Source organism: Mytilus edulis, chromosome 3 (genome assembly GCF_963676685.1).
Source record: "Mytilus edulis chromosome 3, xbMytEdul2.2, whole genome shotgun sequence".
Lineage (NCBI taxonomy): Eukaryota > Metazoa > Mollusca > Bivalvia > Mytilida > Mytilidae > Mytilus > Mytilus edulis.
The window spans coordinates 91,807,705-91,825,471 of NC_092346.1; the positions used below are offsets into that span (position 1 = coordinate 91,807,705).

General features: G+C 32.3%; 1 protein-coding gene across 1 annotated transcript in view; it reads left to right on the forward strand.

Moving 5' to 3' along the window:
- The first annotated feature begins 9,611 nt into the window (after positions 1-9,611).
- Positions 9,612-17,767, forward strand: part of LOC139517758 (cyclin-C-like) — a 39,321-nt gene continuing 31,165 nt past the window's right edge. Inside the window, exon 1 of the mRNA XM_071309143.1 lies at positions 9,612-9,794. Coding sequence (XP_071165244.1) covers positions 9,763-9,794 — 32 coding nt within the window. The 5' untranslated portion in view covers positions 9,612-9,762. The remainder of the gene's footprint in view (positions 9,795-17,767) is intronic.

Consider the following 17,767-nt stretch of genomic DNA (forward strand, 5'->3'; position numbering starts at 1 on the left):
ATAAGAGGTTTTATTTCATAAATGAGTGAGCCGTTGTGCGTTGTTTTACCGAAACATATAAGAACAGAATAATCAACTTTTGACGTTTCATTTGCAGAAAAATGACATTTCATTTTTAAACAAATTAAGCGTTTAATATTTCCTAATTACTAAAATATTAGTCAAAATTTCACAAGATCATCGATCCTGCGTATTCAAATATATTTCTTTAATGAATTTCTTTGTAAATTTGCCAGTTAGAAGGAAAGAAAATCGAACAAACAATTATCTTCTTTTTTAGATCAGAATTTGAACATCGATGTTCACTGTGTCTGAACACATATATGTTAATATTTTAAACACAAACGTTAAAACTTTGAACACGTCTCTAAGCATGAACATATGACGTTAAAATATTGAACATTCAGTGTACAAATTTTTAATGCGTCCGGACGCGTAAGGCGTCAGGTATATTTACAGTGCTTTAATAATTATTTTCTAGCAATTAATCTGTTTTTAAATAAAGTTGGTTAAATTTGATTCAATATTTAAATATTTTCGTTTGCTATTTTCTTTTACGCCAATACTTATGACAGCGGTTAGGACACCCTGTAGCTAAGATAATCCTAAGATAGCCTTAATGAGCATGCTAAGACATGTCTCGTAAGTCGGTCCCAACTTTATCACAATTTCTGTCCTAAGAAGATCTTGAGACAGTTTCGATAAACAGACTCCATTTCTAATAAAGTAATTATGTAACAAACATATTTTTATTGAAATGAATAAATGCCTTTTATTTACTCGTATTTACATGTTAGGCATTATGCTTAATGCCTGCCCTCATTTTCCAGGATTTAAGACTAATAAAATTGAGAATGGAAATGCGGAATGTGACAAAGAGACAACAACCCGACCAGAGAGCAGACGCAGAAGGTCACCAACAGGTCTTCAATGCGACGAGAAATTCTCGCACCCGGAGGCGTCCCTCAGCTGGCCCCTAAACAAATATATACTGGTTCAGTGATAATGAACACCATACTAAACTCCAAATTGTACACAAGAAACTAAAAGTTAAAATAATACAAGACTAACAAAGGCCAGAGGCTCCTGACTTGGGACAGGCGCAAAAATGCGACGGAGTTAAACATGTTTGTGAGATCTCAACCCTCCCTCTATACCTCTACCCAATGCAGAAAAGTAAACGCATAACAATACGCACATTAAAATTCAGTTCAAGAGAAGTCCGAGTCTGATGTCAGAAGATGTAACCAAAGAAAATAAACAAAATGACAATAATACATAAATAACATCAGACTACTAGCAGTTAACTGACATGCCAGCTCCGGACTTCAATTAAACTGATTGAAAAATTATGCCTTCATCATATGAATATCAGGCACAATCCTCCCCGTGAGGGGTTTAGTATGATACCATCATAACATATATGAGAGAACATAACCCGTGTCATGCCAACAACTGGTTTATTAATAATAAATGTGTTTAGTTCCGATGCAAAGACCCTATAAGTGAATCAATATTAACGCCAAAATATGCAATCTTTAATGACCTGACAACAGTATCGTAACTATATCCCTTTTAAATAAGTCTATTTAAAGGTTTTGTTAGCTTCTGAGGTAAATACTGACATTTCTGTGCTTTATAAAGAATATTTCCATAAAATATTGGATGTGAAATACCTGAACGTATAAGAAGTCTGCATGTTGAGCTATATTTACGAATGATGTCCTTATACCGATGATAAAATTTAGTAAATGTTTTGACTAGTTTGTGATATCGAAAACCCTGGTGTAATAATTTTTCAGTAATACATAAATTTCTCTCGTTAAAATCTAAAACATTGTTACATACACGAGCGAATCGTACAAGTTGAGATATAAAAACACCGTAAGATGGTGACAAGGGAACGTCACCATCTAAAAATGGACAATTAACTATAGGAAATGAGAAATCGTCTCTTTTATCATAAATTTTAGTATTAAGCTTTCCGTTAATGATATATATATATCAAGATCGAGGAAAGGGCAGTGGTCATTGTTAGTATTAGCTTTATTTAAAGTAAGTTCAACAGGATAAATTTCTTTAGTATACATACCGAAGTCGTCATTATTGAGAGCTAAAATATCATCCAAATATCTAAAAGTATTATTAAATTTGTGTATCAGATGTTGTTTCGATGGGTCTTTGCTGATTTTTGTCATAAATTGTAACTCAAAGCAATACAAAAACAGGTCCGCAATAAGTGGTTCACAGTTAGTCCCCATTGGAATTCCGATAACCTGACGATATACGGAATCTCCAAAGAGAACAAAAATGTTATCTAGTAAAAATTCAAGAGCAAATATAGTATCAAAGCATGTCCAATTGACATAGTTTTTTTGTTTATTGCTACTAAAAAATGACCTAAAAGAGTTTGAACATAATATATCTGCACATTCTGACTTTTTAAATGCCCATTTAATTAGGTGTGTGATTTTTTTCTTAATGAGAATGTGAGGCAATGTGGTAAGGGTAGAAAAATCAAAACTTTGAACAGATTCAAAATCACCAAGCATGCAATTTATCAAGTACTTCCAACGAGTTTTTGACACTCCAAAAGTAATTAATTCCACTATTTTCGAAGGCCTTATTTGAACAATTTATTATCAGGTTTTTGATTGTACCATGTGTACTTGTAAGAAGAATAGATAATTTAGTAGTGGAACAATGGCTTGAAGACGAAATAAATCTATATTTGTAAGGTGTTTTGTGTAGTTTCGGAAGCCAATACATAGTTGGAACTTTCATTGTTTTTGGTTCTGCTTGTAAAGCGGTAGCTAAAAGTTTATGTTTGTTACAGATATCGTTTTCTGAAAATGAGTCAGTTGGAATGTTGGTAAATTGGTGATTTCTTTTTGTAGAACCTCAATGTAAAATTTACGTCAAACAATAATAATATTATTAGCAGCTTTATCGGCCGGGACAAAAACAAATTCCCTGGCTAGTTCTTTTAGTTTATGTTTGATACGAGAAATAGGTTTATTGTGGTTATTGTTACTTGAGTAAAATGTTCTTTAAAATGTTGAATACTTATATCAACAATGTTTATTACTGAATTAAAAAAAGAGTCCAAAGATTTTTTGTCAGCTTTTTCCCGTTTTATCCATTTCAAACAGTAAGTACGGAGTGAGTCGTGGATGATATCACGACACTCATTCCAATTTATAGTTGAAGGGGGACGATATTTAGGTCCTTTACTGAGGAATGATTTTAACTCTCGGTCTTGAACGATGTTAAGATCTCCTGTTATAACATGGGAAATGGGTCCATAAATGTATTTGGAATTACTGCAATTACATGAAGTAGGTGTATTTTCACTGATATTACCATCTTTACACAATTGGCTATAATTAAACACAAATTTCCGGGTAGATTTCTTGTAAATATAACAAATAGGAGGGAGCTCAGTATTATCAAAATATCCAGGAATTTGTTCTTTAACAGAATGGTCGTTAAAAATGCCAGCAATATTAACAAAATCAAAACCTTTATTGACATACTTTATTTTAATAAAATGTTTTTTATGATCTTCAGGACGATCAATTTTAGGAAACAGTTTAAAATAACAATATGCCATTATAATTTGAACGATTTCATACTTAGGACTGCTATATGAAATTGTGTTGCAATCCTCTAAAATTGTATTTAACTTATTAATCGGTGATGAACAGAGCTTTGTTAACAGATAATGTCTGCCGTTGTTTTTTGAAATAGAAATTAAGTCCGAAATATTGGTATGATTTGTCCGAAATTTTCTTTTATTACGATTTTTTCTACGACCATGAGAGCGTTTTTTTTCGAACTGTTTTAGAAACAATATCCAAAATGTTAACTGAATCGGTTCTTGATATATTGCCAATTCCCATGATATTATAATTTAAACCGAGAGGGTAGACTGTCTGTAATTTTTTAATCCAATTTAATTCAATTATTTTCCGTGATCGTACACACTTTGAATGAGATTCACCAGGCTGTTTATTTACTACTTCCAAAGGTTGAACTTCTAAATATTCAATAGGATGATTGTGCTTAAGGTGTTGTAAATGATACTTTTGAATTTATTGGGTCTTTTAAAACGATACAGATGTTCTTGAGTGCGTTTAGATAAATACCGTCCAGTTTCACCTACGTACTGAATACCGCATCCCGGTTTGTTTCATGCGAGTAAATAAATAAGACTGTTTGTTTTTCAAGTTATATCAGTTTCAAATTTAAAAAAAAATGTGCGACTATTAAATGTGGACCTTACCGTATTGTTGGTGGAAAGACGGGGACATGTAAGTCATTTTTTGGCATGACACTTATCGATAGAAGGGTAACTACGATTTTTATTGTTAAAAATATTAGCGATGGTCGTATTTTTAGATAAGCGTTTTGAAGATTGAGACGTGTAGATACCCTTTGAACGAGTTTAGTATTAAAATATTTTTCCATTTCTAATCTTCATATTTGTTTTTTTGTTTGTGAATTATATTAGAAAGGAGCAAAGACTGGTGTCCAGAATATGAACCAGCATACAATGAATTAAGTTATGTAAAAATGATAAATCTGTTCGGATAAAGATGTCAAACGCTATCCGTATTAATTACCCCGAAAAGATTAGGATATATCAGGGTATCGACTGACGTCTGACAAAATAGTAGAAAGGGGCTGAATATTGAAGTAGTTACTTTTTGATAAATATTCCTAAAGTAATGAACTAGAGAAGTTCTCGCTCGGACACACACTCCATAATCTAGTATATTATAAGAGCATATGCCTAACAGTATAATTAGGCAATAGACTTACTGCCTAGGCGTTAGCTTATTGCCTAGGATTTAAGCTTAATGTCTAATTTCACTTATTGCCGCTAACATATACATTTCTCTATAAAACAGGTTTGTTCAGATAATAAGCATACATGAAAAAAATGTTAGAATTTGTCATTTAAGGGCAATAACTCCTACAAGAACTCTTCTGACAAATTTAAAGTAAATTGACAATCTGTAAATCTCATCATACGTAACACTTAAGTTCATGACAGATTGTTTTTGTTCATATCGGTTTTCAGACCAAACTTGGCTGCTGATTTTCTATATTTATCTAAATGGTAAAAGAAAGAAAAATCTTTAACCAACATTTTCTCTTTCTTTTCCTGTAGACGGTTAGATATATGTCAAAAAGAATAACATCGGAAATGTGGTATCGGGAATCAATGAGGAGGTTTTGGAAACGGGCTACAGACTTATTTAATCATTTTATGGGTGAACCAAAAAGTATTGGCCACATTACAGAAAACTTTTGTGAGCTCGGAATGACAATCACAAGACGCAGTGATTAATTTTGCAGTTCCCAGCCAAAAGATACGATCAGAATTCATCGCCATGGACCTTGATATCCCAAATTCTTACTTCGGCTTTAGATATCTTGGTTTTAACGTTGAAACATGTCTTCAAGTTCCATGAGGCTGAAATGGTTTCCTTGTGATCAGTGGATTACAGGCGTAACTGTTACAGCTATCGGAAATTGTCGGAAATGACCTTTCTTGTATCAACTCGGTTCTTTCTAGTGCAAGTGACATATTTGGAACATACTCATATTATGTTAATGAAAGCACAATAGATATCTCGTATCAAGGAAACCATGACAGCCTCGTGGAACATGATGAAATGTTTCAACGTTAGAACCAAGATATGTAAAGCAGAGGTCAGATTTAGGGTTGTCAACGGCATAGCGATGAAGTGTGATAGTATCTTTAGTTTTGACTTGGAACTGCATAAAATTTTCCTGCGTCCTGGGGATCGTATATTCCACGCTCATAAAAATTTCGGAGTGTCTATTCGTTCGGTTGTCCGGCTAGCCGGACGAATAGCCATTACCTGCAAATTTTCTGTAATGTGTCCAATACTTTTTGGTCCACCCATAAAATATAAAAAAAATACCGAGAAAAATGATGTAACCAGTTTCCCGTCGGATACAGCCGATTTCCGATGTTATTCCTTTTGAAATTAATCTGACCGTCTACAGGGAAAAAAAAGAGAGAAATATTGTCTAAAGATTTTTTTTCTTTTACCATTTGGATAAAAGATAGAAATCAGCAGCCAGATTAAATTTTTTTGAATCTCTGTTTTGAAATCGTTAAGAATATTAGTGTCATCGTCTTCATCTCTCCTTGAAGCTGTATTGACATTTGATGGAAAAAAAATTCCGGTGAGTGTTTCATTGGAGAAAGTAATCGAGTTTGTTTTAGAGTGGTTGCTTTTGCGGCTTGCGCGAGAGCTTTTGAGAGGAACCTGGTGATGCACTTTGATGGAGTTTGACTGATGGTGGCTTCGGCCAAATATTTTATAGAGGTGTGTTCTGTGATTTTCCTCGATGTATCTGTGCAATGAGCCTCAACCGGGACCTTTTCTGAGTCAATTTTTTTACTTTTTACGAAATCAAAAGCACATGTCTTAAAAGACAATTTCAAAGAAAACAGGCAAAATGAAGTACATTCAGTATGTAATGTCTTATCATAAAATAGCAGATATGTTTGAACTAAAAAGTATCAGATATAGACCGATTTATATGTAAATCTATTCTATTTTTATAAAAAGCGATCTACCCCTTGAGACGCAAAATCTGACACCCCGAGCGACACTTCATATTTGGATGAAAAACTAGTTTTAAAATCAATTAATTTTAAGTAAGAAGCTGGTATTTGGTTAAATTACATGACAGGAATTCAATTCTATATGATACGGAAGGAAGTCGTCTAAAGAAGTTTTTTATCCAGAAATTTGCATATGAAGCCTCAAAATCTGCAACACGGAAAACTAGGGAGAGGTGTTTGAGGAAACATAGTACTAAATACGACTGCTTCTGCTTGCAGGAAATAGATTATGTTTCAGTTCATTCCGTGCAATACATTTTATGGTACTAAGAATTCTAAGAAAAAGAAATTTTGATACTTGAACTTACTTTGATAGTTTTTCTCCGCTTCGAAATTGCCACCCGGCCCGTGTCAAACATAGCCGACACCCCGCATGCATGTGGCGTTCTACAAGGTGTATTTGCAAAGAAAGAAATATGGATATGAAAATGGCACAAAATAATGAATGTACGCATTGTCATTCAGATAAAGCACAAACAAAATTATTTTCAGCAGAAAACAATATGGACCCTAAACATATTCCTTCCAAATTTATTATTTTATTTTAGACCGATGAAAAACCAAATATGTAGGTATATGATTAACTGGCATATAAGGTATTATATATTAAGAAGATTTTTTTAATAAAATTGAAAATCTTTTCCAGGTCATTTAAACATTTCCATACCGCTTCTCCTTCTCATCAGAAACCCTGCTAGTACTAGATTCAGTATGAATTTCGTTTTCACCGACTTATTCTCGCCCATTTGTATATTCATCAAATCATCACTTTCCTTTTGCAAGATATTTGTTTTAAAGAAGTCCCTGTGCTTTTTTTTTATGATGAATGATCAGTAACTATTGTTTAAAGTAAAGTAAAGTAATCTTTATTTAAAGTCGGTTTGCATATATACATAATAACAAGGAACATATGATCTTAAGAGCTCTTTAACCGACTGATATTAATAAACAAAAAATACATGTAATAACATCAGATACATATACAACACAAACACACAAACAGACAGACAGACAGCATACATATGTATCAATACATAAATAGCACATGCAAAATAAAAGCTAAGCAAGATATATATTAAAAGAATGTCAAATATCAGCACATAGTAGAATATATAGACAATAACTGTTTAGTGTCTTTAAATATCAGCTGTATTTGTACGAGGCTAGGAAACAAGGTGTATGCGAGCTTTTAGCGAGCTATTACACCTGTTTCGAGCCGAGTACAAATACAGCTGATATTTAAAGACACTAAACAGTTATTGTCTTTATCCTGCAATTAATTCTGTATATCATTTGTGTTTTGAAAGACACAAAAATACATATTTTGCATTTATTTTCGATTTGAAATCCCTTGAGGCCCGTGTAGTAATACGATATGTAGTAATCACACATTCAGAAGAAGGCGGGTTCGCAAAAAAAGAATCTCGAATGGTCAACAATAATACATCGCTCAAGGTGAATAATTATCTATTTTAACATAACAACTAATTTCAACAGTAAAAACAAATAACAAAACATTGTCCAATTTGAGACAGGAGTGTACGAGTTGTCCTACGCTTCAGACTCGACATTTACTTAAAATGCATGCTGAAATTGACATGGTTGTTTTTGTTACACAACCATACACATTCAAGTTGTTCATGTGTGTATGTTATCAGACAATTGGTGTGATTCTTATTGCTCTAAAGAAATGTTTGGAAACAAACAGAACGTATAAAAGTAATCGTTAATTCGCAATTGATACGTCATTGGAATGCGACTCCAATACACATTCTGAGGTCACGTAGGTTCATACAATACTCAGTCCGGCAGTTGGCGGAGCTTTTAAGCGATATCTGTATAGTATACAGATACAGCAAAGCGATATCTGTAGGGCTGTATCTGTATAGTAGAACACCCAATTGCAGGATAAAGTAGTATTTATATTAGAATAGCACATGTAAAATTAAACACTATGAACACAAGCAAAAGACTGCATGCAGCTAAAGCACACAATGCATAAGCAAATAAATAAATAAATAAATAAATAAATAAATAAATAAATAAATAAATAAATAAATAAATAAATAAATAAATAAATATATAAATAAAAATAACCGGCTGCAAAAAATAACGGAAAAGCGAAAAGTTATCCCCAATACACGGATGCCCCACTCGAACCGGGTATCATTTTCTATGTTCAGTGGACCATGAAATTGGGGTAAAAACTCTAATTTGGCATTAAAATTAGTACGATCATGTCATAGGGAACATGTGTACTAAGTTTCAAGTTGATTGGACTTCAACTTCATCAAAAACTAACTTGACCAAAAACTTTAACCTGATGCGGGCTGGGACAGACGGAAGAACGAACGAACGGTACGACGAACGGACGGACGGACTGACGCACGCACGAACGTAGGTGGGCATAACAATACCAGGCTTCAAATTCAAATCATTGGACAGCAAGGAGTTACATTATTTACAAGAGCTGCAGGTACAATTTATGAAAAAGAGCAGGTGGAGATAAAAATTTTAACTGTTTGAAGGCTAGAAACTGGCATTTAAATGTTTTGTATGGTTTACTCAAACCTTGGCCTTACCCATAACAACTATGTTTTGTCAATAACTTGGTTTATATCAGGTTAATTAGTGTAAATGTGTATTCATGTGGTTTTTTGTTTAAATGTACTTTAATCATTCTAATCATTTTCTGTGCTTTATTTTGTAATTCATTTGATTGTATAGCTCAAATTTTGGGCACCATGATTGGTTAATAAAATTATCTATCTACCTTAACTTTGCACAGGGAGAATTATAAATGTTTATTCGCTGGTTAACGATTACGTTCGTCAATTCCATTATTATTTATATTGTTACCAATATCGAGGGGCCTCAAAATCAGCTTCAAAATAATTGACGTCAAATCTCGGAAATGTCACACAGTTGGTCGGCATTTGATGCTGCGATTCTAATCATTTTCGGACATCCGGATCTTTTTTTCCCAGAAAAAATAATAACATTACAGATAGGACTCAACTAGAAAGCACCTGTTATTAATACCCCAGTGCGATACAGTTATTTTGATAGTATGAATTGATACACAGTTGAAAATGGCAGGAAACTTCTGGCAAAGTTCTCATTTGTATGTACAAAAAGAAGTTTAATAAATATTAGCATGTACCACACAAAAGATTACTATGAAAAATGAAATACTAAGGCATATCAGAAAAAAATCATAAATTGGATTGAATTCTTTTCTTTCAAATTATCAAGTGGGTGAAATAAAGGGAAGTCAATAGGTATAATTTGTATTGCCTGTTAATATGAGGCAGGCATTACCTGTAAATGGGGACGAAGTCTATATGAATTATTTTTTTGTAACTCAATTATTTGTCAAAAAAAAATACACGGAAATACAGTAACGTTTCCGATTTTGGTTCTGTTGTTAAGGATTTTAGTTGTGACGTTATTTAAATTATGACGTCATATGCAATGTAAACAAGAAACGCTATCATTAGGTAACGTTTTTTCATATCAAGGAATTATTAAAAATAAAATAAGTATTGCGCGTTCCTTCCTATTTTATACTAGACTGATAAATATATATTTTACTCAAAGTTTCATACAAACGAGACCGGAAAAAGGAAGTATATTGTACATTTCTGCGCAGGTCCGGAATTTCAAAACATGACATAAAAAAAATTGAACGATTTTGAGTTCATTAGTACAATGAAAAATTCGGGAAATTTTCCCGAATTTTTTTTTTTATTGAATTTTCTACTGTTATTGGGGACTTCGTCCCCATATAAATATTCTTTCAATATATTACAAAAGTTAAAACACAATATATCGTCGTGTCATATGTTTTTGTATGTCATATGTTTTCGTATCAACCACATTTCGTCGGTTTCGACTGCATACGCGTACATTGTGGCATGTTTTTCTGTTTATATATTTAGAACAACAACACTACTACAACTTGATATATTTAAAACATATTCAACGTCGCTTTTTAAAGACGTTAGAACAAATTAAATAAAACTGACCTATTTAGCCATTTTTATTTAATGTCAAAAATACGCATCACTAGAATAGTTGTGGAAAAAAATTCTGAAGGGTTAAAATAAAGTCCAGATATGTTTTTTTGCAAGTCAGACACCGGATCTTCAAGACGTATGACTGTCATGTGTTTTTTTGGCCGTTTTAATTACAAACCATCGAGTTAAAATTAGCAGGGTTCTTATATAAAATGGTTGTTCAAAATCTAACTATTCAATATTTCATTGACAATTTTTTTTATACATCCTTGATACATGAAGATGAAAACAGTCTTTTACTTTTTATATTTAATCATAAATTTTGAAAACTGCATTTTATTTTAGAAAAAATAATGTATTTTGTACAAACCAGGTGCCAATCTGAAATTAATCAAAATCTAAAAATTTCATCACACGAAACACCAACCTTACACTTTTTACTAGTAATTTTTTGTACTGAAAAGTATTTAATAACTTTTTTTAAGATTCAAGCGATCACCCGAACCACGACTTTAGAAAAAATGTATTTCCGGATTTTGTAGTCATTTCCTGTCCGTGTACTGATCCAACTTTTATTTCATACGAAAACATATGACACCGTTTTTTTGACATACAAAAATCGCAAAGTAATCGGAAACAGTAAAAAATCGTAGAAATCATTGACAAAAAAACTAGATACCTAAAATCAATCTACAGGACATGCTTTTTAAATTTGAGTAAACACCTAAATAGAAACTCAACAGTAAAAACCGTAAGCAGTGAAAATTGTTATAAGTACGAAAACACATTACACGATGATACATGTATCATAAATAATTAAATACATGTACACAAATGAAAATACATAAACATAAATGCATAATAAATATATTTTTTGGCAAACACATCATCCGCCAAGCCTGAAAGGCCGCCAAAAAAATAAAGATAAAATACTAACTATCAAAACAGTTAATCATGATTAACACCAGACATACTATTATCTTTTTTCTCTCTTCAAATAAGCTCCTTCCTTTCAAAATGTGTATAGATAATGAAAGGACAAAACAGCAAACCAACTCAGAATGTATGTAGATCCTGGGTAGTTAGAGGAAAACCAACATTATATTCAGGATGCAAGTTCTCTGAAAAGAGAAAAAAGAATAATTATAGTAAACAATATACATGTATGAAGTACAAAATGTAAATAAAAACACAATTGTAACACATTACAATTTATATACTCTGATGCTTAATAATGTTGATTATCTTTTTTCTGAAAAGTTCTGTACCAGCAAAATTTAAATGAAGCCCATCTCTCGGAAGCAAATGAGGAAGAATCTGGAATATTGTAGAGTAAGAAACTCTATACAAATTACAATATAATAAATTATTTCTTTTACACAATCTTTTTAACTCAGTATTAACTTTATTAACTTTAGCTCCAGTGTTCATGTGATCAACTGGTCTAGGAAGACTTAGCAAATGTCTTCTTTTTTAACTTGTTAATTAAATCTCCAAAATAAGACATAATAGTATCTACGGATTGAGACGAAGAAATATTATTAGTACCAACATGTACTATAAGGAAATCTAATGAAATTAAATCTACTTTCCCAGATGAAATTAATTCAGTAAGACGACCAATAGTGGCACCAGGAAAGGCCTGAGTTGTACACCCATCTATTCCACTAACATATTTAGGTATAGACGCTGACACAATGGTCACCCTTTTTTCTAAGAAATTCCCTGTAAAATTTATAATAAAACATCTGAAATATGTGCTGTCATCTTTTCTGCTACTGAAATCTTATTGTCTAATGAAATTTTAAATATCTCTTGTAAGCATCGATTTTCCAATCTTCGTACAATTGAATTAACTCCGTAGGTACTTCGGCTGCAAAAGCCCAGCTAGCCCCCCCCCTCGCCTAAAACTATGTGTAGAATATGACGACGCATCTATACCAATCTCAGTAATTAACTGTTTCAGTATTGTCTGAAATTGTCTATACAAGACAGGTACACATAATTTATTTTTTATAAACAATAAGCTGGACTCTTATCAGAAGTACAAACCAAAGACTTCATATTCAAAAAAGCTTGAACGGGACACAATGGAGAATCTGGTATTGAGACTAGAGGTATCAATAATTCTCTCTAACCAAACTGAATGGGGTTCGACCATTTAACACTTATCAATAATAGCTTACGCTTACAATCGAAAATAATACATGTACTATCCCTACAAAGCTGTTTATTATGATCAAAAGTAGAAACAGAATCTGGAACCAAATTAGATTTTCTAAACATAAGAAAAAAGGCATGTAAAATTAAACACCATATAGTAGCATCATGCGCACTATTCATATCTACATGTAGCTTATTATAAATTTGAAGTAAAAAGTGAGGAGTAATTGGAAAGGCCTGTTTTAGACAATGTGCCTTAATTCTACATAAACCTCTTAATAGTTAATACTAATCTCAAATGAAAAGCTTCAAACTGTAGATATTCTAAATCTAACAATAAATGCAGATATTTTACTGAACTAATATAATTCTTAGAGTCAACAGATTTAAAACTTCTACTCAGAAACTGTGCATATAATGTCAAAACATAAACTGTAGCAGGAACAGGAATAAGTTCAAAATATATACAAAACATAAAATATGATTCTAACTGAGTTTTTTATACGACCGCAAAAATTTTAATTTTTCGTCGTATATTGCTATCACGTTGGCGTCGTCGTCGTCCTGCGTCGTCGTCGTCTGAATACTTTTAGTTTTCACACTCTAACTTTAGTAAAAGTGAATAGAAATCGATGAAATTTTGTCACAAAGTTTATGACCACAAAAGGAAGGTTGGTATTGATTTTGGGAGTTTTGGTCCCAACATTTTAGGAATTAGGGGTCAAAAAGGGCCCAAATAAGCATTTTCTTGGTTTTCGCACTATAACTTTAGTTTAAGTGAATAGAAATCAATGAAATTTTGACACAAGGTTTATGACCACAAAAGAAAGATTGGGATTGATTTTGGGAGTTTTGGTTCCAACAGTTTAGGAATTAGGGGCCAAAAAAGGGCCAAAATAAGCATTATTCTTTGTTTTCGCACAATAACTTTAGTATAAGTACAAATGTAAATAGAAATCAGTGAAATTTGAAGACAAGGTTTATGACCACAAAAGGAAGGTTGGAATTGATTTTGTGAGTTGAGGTCCCAACAGTTTAGGAATTAGGGGCCAAAATAAGCATTATTCTTGGTTTTCGCACCATAACTTACGTATAAGTAAATAGAAATCTATGAAATTTAAACACAAGGTTTATGACCATAAAAGGAAGGTTGGGTTTGATTTTGAGAGTTTTTGATATGCTGAATCTAAACATGTACTTAGATTTTTGTTTATGGGCCCAGTTTTCAAGTTGGTTCAAATCAGGATCCAAAATTATTATTTTAAGTATTGTGCAATAGCAAGAAATTTTCAATTGCACAGTATTCAGCAATAGCAAGAAATCTTCAATTGCACAGTATTGTGCAATAGCAAGAAATTTTCAATTGCTCAGTATTGTGCAATAGCAAGAAATCTTCAATTGCACAGTATTGTGCAATAGCAAATATTTTCAATTGCACAGTATTGCACAATAGCCAGAAATATCTAATTGCACAATATAGTGCAATAACAAGAAATTTTCAATTGATTGAAGTTATCTTTCTTTGTCCAGAATAGTAGTTGAGTCAACTTAAATCATTGTTTTATACAATATACAATGTATATTCACTTTTACTACCAACTGATAAATTAAAACAATCTTTACCATTCAGTGATAACAAGCACCTTTTGTTACATTTTAATATTTTATGATGTATTTAAATGAGTAGTTATTGTTGCAAACTCCATTAGAAATTTGAATTGAGATCAGTTTTGAAAAAAGGGAAAGGGGTATGTGAAAAAAATGTGGGGGGTTGGGGGGTCAAATTTTTCTCATTTCAGATTTCATAAATAAAAAGAAAATTTCTTCAAACATTTTTTTGAGAGGATTAATATTCAACAGCAAAGTGAATTGCTCAAAGGCAAAAAAAATATTTTAAGTTCATTAGACCACATTCATTCTGTGTCAGAAACCTATGCTGTGTCAACTATTTAATCACAATCCAAATTTAGAGCTGTATCCAGCTTGAATGTTGTGTCCATACTTGCCCAACTGTTCAGGGTTTAACCTCTGCGGTCGTATAAAGCTGCGCCCTGCGGAGCATCTGGTTTATTTTTATAAGTACTCTCCGCAAAAGCATGCTTAGCAGAATCTTTACATTGAAACTTCAGAACCTCTAACTCTGTAAAATAAATTACCAATTATTTAAAAATGAAAAATCCGACATGAGAACTGGTACCTCTTCATATCTATCTACTGAAATAGTTGATTTAAATAACTCTCTGTATTTATGACTACAATGCCATCAAGACAAATAGTCAGCAAGTCTATTTTCTACACCTAAAATGTGTCTGGCTCGAACTTCAAACTTCAAACTTCAAACTCGCTTGAATAAAACAAAGCGTATTTTCAACGTAATATCAAATTCAAAAATGTAAAGAAAACACTTTGCAGTAGTATAAATAAACAAATAACAACAAAGGAAAAGTTTATATCCAATAAAAAGGGCGAAATAATATAGTGAGTAAATTTAATGCAAGAGTTTATACTAACGAAAATCTAGTTTGAACCAGTGTGATTACTGAGGTGTAAAAATATAAATTTCACTGTTTTGCTAATTAAATAATTTAAATCTTAAATTAAACCAACAGAACTCAAATAATACTTTTAGAAAACATGTTATCTTAAAAGACCAGTCATATTAGGTGTCTGTCGGAGTACAGTGCTACACTGCAAGGACTGATTCTATTCCGTCAATTTGGAGTTTAGTATGGTGTTCATTATCACTGAACCAGTATATATTTGTTTAGGGGCCAGCTGAAGGACGCCTCCGGGTGCGAGAATTTCTCGTTGCATTGAAGACCTGTTGGTTACCTTCTGCTGTTGTCTGCTCTATGGTCAGGTTGTTGTCTCTTTGGCACATTCTCCATTTCCATTCTCAATTTTATCTTATTTACAGAAACCTTTAAATATACCTTATCGCTATTTGTCCTCCATTAATGGAAATCACAAAGGTTCCTGTAAAATAATATTATCCAGCTACATGTATACATGTGTCAATAAAAACAATGGCAATTTTATCCCTCAGAGCAATCTGCTCTTTGATTAATTCAATCTATTGCTCTCTCTTTACAGAATTTCTACATGTTTAGTACTTTTTGCAAGAGCAAATGGGATGAAACCAAATGTACCTAAAATCATTGCCAAAATTAAATTGCAAAAATGTCTCGAAGAAGAGTGTGTTTGACAATGTTTTGCTGTTTATTCATGAAATTATAATGTTGATCAAAACATGTATATGTATCAACACTACTATGCCAAATTATTGAAAGTGATAAGGAAAATGAACTCAGCAACATTGTGTTTATTGCTAGACAATTAGGTAGAAGAGGTAAAGAGTTGGACATTCTTGCTGCAGAAGAGGCATACAAACTTATTAATATCACGTACATTCTTTTGGGGAAATGAAAAATGATTATATAAAACATTTTAAAATATGATAAAATAAAATACCATTACATTGGCTTTAATGATCATCTCTTTTGACTTTCTGCAAGCGTCCAATAGAAATGACATTGTGCATTCAGTCGGCTGTCTGTCCGTCTCTGTCATGAAACAAATCAGATGAATTGGAAAAATAACGTAACCTACTAGGAAACTGACAACGTCAAGAAAAGACACTATTGGTCATTTAAAATAAATTCAGAAATACTCCACAAGAAAATCAAATTTAAAAATGTTGTGTATCCATCGAAGCACATGTACGATAAATTGGTGAATGAATCTTAGATAGACAGACCGATGGATAAGTAATTTTGTATCTTGCCATGTAATTAAATCTAAAACCATCTATCATACTTACTGCCATTCTAAGCAATGTAAATTTATATCTATATCCGTATTTACTTATCTTCTATTAAAAAAATTAATATATGGTGTTTTGAGAAAAAAAAGACAAATTTCGATCTCTATACATATACATTGTATTGGCAAACTGTGTGCACAACAATCTTAAAGGCAGCGAGTATAGTTCATCCGAAGTTGGCCGTGTCTTATTTCACGTAAAACATGAATGAAAGACATCATAATATAAGAATCAGCCTGAGGTACGACATATGTTCTTAATGCGCTATTTGATTTTTTTTAAATCTAAAAACGGCTAGTGGAAAAAAATCAAAGAAACTAAAAACAAAACAAAAATAGAAATCTTAAAAACAAAAATAAAAAAACCCCAAAAAGTTGGAAATAAAGATGCAACAATTACAGTCAGCCGGGCCCTTCATTTAGGAGTGTCACCAGGGTCCTCATTTATATTAATACTATCTTTTTTATATTTTGGATAAAAATTCCCTGAAATTTTCGAAATATAAATGTATTGCAAGTAGTGAGACTTTGATAAAATATTGAATCTGGACCTATAAATATCAAGCCCAAAGACGTCTTGTTCTCTTGGAATACCTGATTTTTTAGTGATTAAGAAATAGAAACGAATACCAAGCGATTTGAAATTGAAAATTATCACAAAAGCCAGGGGCTGATCCAGCCATTTTAAAAAGGGGGGTTCCTAACCCAGGATAAAATGGGGGGGGGGGGGGGGTGTTCCAACTACATGTCCCCATCAAAAAAGGGGTGTTCGTACCCTCCCCCTGGATCCACACCTGAAAGCATCATGTATATTTGCATGTATGCATATTGAAAGACAATGTCACAATAGAATTTGTCAGCACAAAAAAGTTTCTGCTTTTAATATCATTTAATAATAAACGTGGTCTGAGATATTTAACATTTTAATATTATTTTTTTCACCTTTCCACGTGTAGTACAAGTTTACGTGCGAAAATCATTCTCAGACATGCTTTAAGAATCGTATATATACATGTATACATAGTAATTTCGTTTTGAATAGCAAGAGTAGTTAAAACAATAAGTGTCGGAAATTTGACGACAAGGTGTCCAT